Source organism: Xiphophorus couchianus, chromosome 20 (assembly GCF_001444195.1).
Source record: "Xiphophorus couchianus chromosome 20, X_couchianus-1.0, whole genome shotgun sequence".
NCBI lineage: Eukaryota > Metazoa > Chordata > Actinopteri > Cyprinodontiformes > Poeciliidae > Xiphophorus > Xiphophorus couchianus.
Genome location: NC_040247.1, coordinates 16,598,592 through 16,604,591, shown reverse-complemented (window position 1 = coordinate 16,604,591; position 6,000 = coordinate 16,598,592). Strand labels below are relative to the sequence as shown.

General features: G+C 38.8%; 1 protein-coding gene across 4 annotated transcripts in view; it reads right to left on the bottom strand.

Moving 5' to 3' along the window:
- Positions 1 to 1,182: 1,182 nt before the first annotated feature.
- Positions 1,183 to 6,000, bottom strand: part of celsr2 (cadherin, EGF LAG seven-pass G-type receptor 2) — a 77,929-nt gene continuing 73,111 nt past the window's right edge. For 2 of the 4 annotated variants that reach the window (XM_028002157.1, XM_028002158.1), the window contains exons 32-34: positions 5,007 to 5,216; positions 4,073 to 4,283; positions 1,183 to 2,084 (exon numbers count right to left, since the gene is read on the bottom strand). In XM_028002157.1, coding sequence (XP_027857958.1) covers positions 2,060 to 2,084; positions 4,073 to 4,283; positions 5,007 to 5,216 — 446 coding nt within the window. In that variant the 3' untranslated portion in view covers positions 1,183 to 2,059. The remainder of the gene's footprint in view (positions 2,085 to 4,072; positions 4,284 to 5,006; positions 5,217 to 6,000) is intronic. The other 2 variants (XM_028002156.1, XM_028002159.1) reach the window with 2 other exon arrangements.

Sequence of the window (6,000 nt, the reverse complement as noted above, 5' to 3'; positions counted from 1 at the left end):
AGCAGAAGTAGTGCCTCCTGCAAAACCAACAAGAATGCAGCAAGTCGTTTCTGGATGGTAAGTCAACAACAAAACACTTGTCTTTTCCAGCAGCCATTGTACAGAGCATACAGCAGTAAAACCAGGTGAGCAAAATGCTGGAGTTCCTCTTGGGTTGCTAGGTGATGGGCTGGGTTGGGCTTGCTAAGTAACAGCACAGTGCCCATTGAATGTGACGTAAGCTGGAGGTTTTTGAAGCAGCTCAATTTCCAGACACCAGAAAACATGAATTCACTACCAGATGTTTTTTAAGCACTTTGGCTGTCTTTAGAGGCAGTTGGTGGAAGCACAAAAACGTGCAGAAAGTGAATTTAGCAAAATAGATCACGTTTAATGTTTCAGAAATTATCTAAAAGTTATTCTCTCTCATTATTGCCAATTTTAACAAATATAAATAATCTAAGTAATCCTGACCTGCAACGTAAAATTTCTGATTTTGTTGTCCTTCAGAGAGAGAGAAAAAAAAAGATTGTGTTTTTTTATACAGATTTCCATATTTTCCGCATTATAAGGTGCACCTTCAATGAATGGCCTATTTTAAAACTTTTTTCATATATAAGGCGCACCGCATTATAAGGCGCATAGAATAGACGCTACAGTAGAGGCTGGGGTTATGTTATGCATCCATTAGATGGAACTGCGCTAAAGGGAATGTCGACAAAATAGTCAGATAGGTCAGTCCAACTTTATTAATAGATTACAAACCAGCGTTCTGAAAACTCAGTTCATTCCCAAAATGAATAAACAACTGTTTGATTATTTTCCCCGAGGTAAAGTCAGTGACGTGGTATTCGTTCGTGTGCGGATGGAGAGATTACGTCTTTTCATAAACCGAAAGCACCAAGTAGGACCGCCTCTAAATTCATTGATAAGTTCGGGTGCTAGCGCTGTTGCCTTCATTCGAATAGTGATTGTACTGACACTTCTACTTGCTGCTCTCTGTTCAACAACCCACTGTTCAAGTTTGTCCTCCAACTGTAGCCATCTCGCTTTGTTCCCTCAGAAACTCTGTTAAGTCTTTACTTGGCGCAGGTCATCTTGTTGCTTCCTCCACTTCCGCACCATTGATTCGTTCATCTTAAATTCTCTCGCTGCTGCTCTATTTCCATGTTCTACTGCGTGACTGATCGCCTTGAATTTAAACTCTGTGTCGTAAGCGTGTCTCTTAATAGGAGCCATTTTGGCTCTTTACACAAACACACAAATGGAAATGAAACGGCATGCTTCACGCAGACATATATCTCAGCGTGTACCACGTGCTTCTTCTTCTACGGGGGAAAATGAAGTTGGCGGCTGCTTACCGTAGCTGCGAGACCTGTTGTGGCTCAATATTGGTCCATATATAAGGCGCACCGGATTATAAGGTGCACTGTCGGCTTTTGAGAAAATTGAAGCGTTTTAGGTGCGCCTTATAGTGCAGAAAATACGGTAGGTTCATTTCTGGCGTAAATCAGCTCATTTCTCCTGTTTGTAAGTTCAGTTCAACGTCCGTACACACAAAAATACATAAACGACCCAAAGTCGACTGATGTCTGTCTTTTTGTTTGACTCAGTCGCCTGAGTCTGACCTCCTGGAGCGGGCACAGAGACGGGCAGCTCACAGCAACCAACGAAACACCACAAAACAGTTAAAAAATGACAAAAAACAGGTTTCCCTGAATGCCTGGGTGGACGTCTAAACAACCCACCCAAACACAGACTTCAAAACAGTATTCATATCCAGGAACTAAAAAAAGAAAACAATAAAAAAGGTTGACCATCAACATATCTGGACAGCAAATTAAAAAAAAAGTGCATTTCTTCAAGTATGTAAACAAAATTTCTTTAAAGGGAGGCTTGTTTTATCCGTGTGACTCCTGAAGTTTGGCTCACACACGTATGAACTCACACACTTTCAGCGCATTATGATGACGAAGAGGCGACTTCTCTCCTCCTCGCTGAGCTCAAAGTGGAGTCTGGTGAGTGAAGAGGAGGAGGGAGGCTCTATGACCTGCAAAGACACATCCCTCCATCAGCGGGGTCACATGGAGCTGTTGCAGTGGCTGCTGGGAGACAGAGGCGGGAGGGCTGATGTGAGGAGGAGGAGGAGGATGATGAGAGTAAGACAGATGAGTGAGGAGTGAGGATGAAGGCAGCACAACACGAGGAAGACAAAACGATAAATGAAAGTAAAAGTGTGAGACTGTGGGGCGACGGTGGATGCTAACAGGATGTGAAGATCCTGATTGTTCTGGATCAGAGATTCATGGGACAAAATTAAAGAATAAAAATCTGTGAGTTTTGATTTTGGAAAGGGAAAACGGAGAAAGAAGAACAATTAGGATATTTGATTTTTGATGGTTGTTGGAAAAGCCAAAATGCATTTCAGAAACTTTGAAACGTTTCTTAATGGAGGTGTTTTAAATTATCGGTTTTTATCAATGATCAGGGCTGATAAAACTGATTATTATTTGCTGAGATCTAAACTGAGCTTAAATTCAAAGATTAAACTCGTAGCATCAGATTGTAACTATGGTAACACAACAAACAAACTATGAAGATTATTTGCAAATTCTTTTAAATTCTGAATGTAAATATAAAATAATTTTAAGTTATTTAATTTATGTTCGTTGAAACCTTTAAATCAAATTGCATGACTCCAACAAGGTTCTCAGAGCCTCTGAAGGCCCGCAGCATCACTGATCTTGCACCATACAAAGTTACCTTTAGGTCCATCAATAATCATGACAGCAGTAATTTAGTTTAGCAGAATTATTTTCCTAACAAATACTTGAACTCAAGTAAAAAATTTTATTTTATCTATTTTTCTATGTGAGATTATGATACATTAATTTATTTTATGACTTTTCACATCTATTAATCACAAATCAAAAAGTATAGTATAAACAAAAATCCTTTGCCGTCAGGAAATGAATAAAACTCTTATTTTGTCTCTGAGGGAAACGGTACGGAGGCCCCTATGGGACATAAATGTCCTGATCAGTTCATGTGCCATAATTTAATACTGAAAGCCTTTCTTACAGTGACCATGGTACTTTCTGCTGTAATATAAGGCTTTCGTGAGGTTTTTCCATGTATGTTAATATCTCGTTTGTGAGATATCTGAAATTTTATATCTTTTTCTTTAGGATAGAAATGCACTAATGCAAAATCAAAACAGGTCAAACATCAGTTTTCCATCTCCTTCCATCCCTTATAAGATATAAACAGAAACTTTCCTCAAGAAGGAAAGAAATAAAAAATACATCCAAACTATTTGGACTTTTTCTGAGTTATTATCACTGGGTAATAAAATAATCTGACAGTTTTGATTGTGTCTCGTTTGTGTTGCTGGTCTGAATGGTTTAAAGAGCCATTTCCATCTCATCCTTACACAGATATAAACATGCAGTGAATAAATCGATTTTCAATCAGGTTTTTGCACCAAAGATTTAATAATAAACATGTTTTCACTGAGGCTCTTTAAATGTGTAAATATTTGAAATTTTAAATTGACATTTGTGACTGCATACAAAACAGACCAGGACGCATTTGATCAGTTATTGCAAGGGAACACAAAACTTATTGCGAGGGAACGCAAAAGAAATTTTTTCCCCACTTCTGCTAGGGGGCGCCGTAAAACTGTGCAGGTTGAAAAGAATGACTAAGAACAACATTCAGCTGAATTAAATTAACTTGTGTTGCAAGAAGCTTTTTTAATTATTAGATTAGATGTAATTTAAAGAGATCAATGTTTGTTGTGCATCATAAGCAGTAAGTATAAAAACCAGAAGCTCCTTCAGCAAAGAGAAACTCAGCAGCGAGTTAATAAATTTTCTGTCACGTTTTGTTTTGAACTCTAAATTTGTGTCACGTATTAGAGAATCTTCAGGTTGTTGTGTTTATTTGGACATTAAAGCTACATGGCAGTGATCGATGAAAACAACAGCCACTGAGGACAAACGGTAACTGAAGGACGTTTGATGAACCGGCAGCAGGGGGAGACATCGACAGGCAGCAAACGGTCTTCTCTGTTTCTCTGAGTTTCACTCACTCTGATCCTGACGAGTCTCCGTCCACCGTCCCCGCCTTGATGCTCAGCGCCACGCCGTTCAGCTGCTCCGGCAGGCTGGACTTCGGCGGCCCGGCTCTGGTCTCGCTGGAGGAGGATCCCTGCGGCGTTCCTTCACGAGGCTCACTGTGGACGCCGTGATGGACGCTGTTCCGCTCCACGATGGGAGAAAGCTGCTTCTTCTTTAGGATCCCTGCATGAAGGTGGGAGGTACGGGAGGCCCAAAGTGACAAAATTCAGTTAATAAGTGATTCATTCACTAACTTATTACTTTGATCTGTCAAAATTTATTTTAAGTGAGAAGCAAATTAATTAAAAATGAGCTATTATATACAAAAAAATCAATTAATTCACACAAACAAAAAAAACATATATTACTATTTATTATTTCATGGCCACTTGTAAGGAAGTTCAAATGTGCCACATTCAAATAACTAGATAAATATTATTATTTACTATTTCATAATATTTTTACAGGTGATTTCTAAAAATGTTACCAGAATATCAGATAAATCTACAACTCCTTAAATAGTCAATAATTTGAGTAACTGGGGAATTTTAATTGTATAAATGCATGTTAAATTATGTATTTAAAGACAGACCCATGTAAGTATATATATATATAATATGCACATATAAATATTTTAAAACATGTATTTAGTATTTATTATGCACTAAATGCATAAATAATAATATATTATTTTAACAAATAAATGCAAATTTCAATAAATAATTTTTACATCTAATTTGTTTTTATAAAATTATTATTTAAATATTCATGGATATATTTGCTCACTCACTTATCATTTCTAATTTATTTTAATGATTAAATATATAAATTTTTATATATAGCTAAATGTAGCTATGTATGTAGCTAACATTCGATTAGTTAGTGGTTGTAATTTTCAGGGCTTGCCTCTGTGCGGATGGGCGCTGATGTTTGGAAATGCAGGCAGCAGCACCGTCATGCAGTCCTGCGACCGGTCGTCTGCTCGCATGCTGCGACCCAGAGTTGGCTGGACTGACTCTGGACTATTCATCTTCGATCCTTCGCCACCGCCAAGCTCACCGTCACTCACTGCTGCTGAGCGATTCACAGGCCAGGGCATCTGACCTAAACTGTTGTCTGAAAAACGGAGAGACAAAAATTAAATTCAGTTCCTATAGTAGAAACATTTAAAAACTACAATGAGACAAAATGGCTGAGAAATGCGGCACGTCGGGGTCACCGGGTCTCTACGGCAGCCATCAGATGCTAGCTACATAAAAATCAGCTACGTAGGAGGCGTGTCCTCATGTCACAAACATAATCATGTGGAGTTTGTTAAATTCTGCTGCAGAGGAGGTGAAAGGAGACAGAGTTCAAAGATCCCTTAGCATTGCTGTTGTCTTTCTACGCAACTTTGCTTGATTCTCATCTCTCTTCTCTGCTCCCTCTGGGATTTCTCTCAGTGAAGTGGATTCCTCTGGTAGATTTTTCAACCGGGTCAATCAGCAATTCACATGTTATACTGTCACGACATGGCGACCGCTTTAACAAATATGTAAAAAACATATTTTTGTTACATGCTGCAGCTTTAACAGCCGTTCAGATTAGTTCTTGTCTTTTTGCAGTGGAAGAAGGCATCTTCCGGTAAGCTTCATAGTGTGAAACTGGTGCATTACATGCAAAACGGACAAACGTTAGCGATTGGGTAAAACTTAAAACTTCAATGCAGTCCTCGCCTCCAGGAAAACAAGCGTTTCTCAACAGTGGAGGCTTCAGATCCTCTGGATGAGGCAAACAGTGTCGGACCAGTGGCTGGTTTTACCAGGCGAAAGTTCTTTCTCTCTATTTGGGATTTTTTACCCCCCACAAAAATCATAACCAAACAGAAGGGTGGAAAACTGAAATATTTCCAGTGTGATCT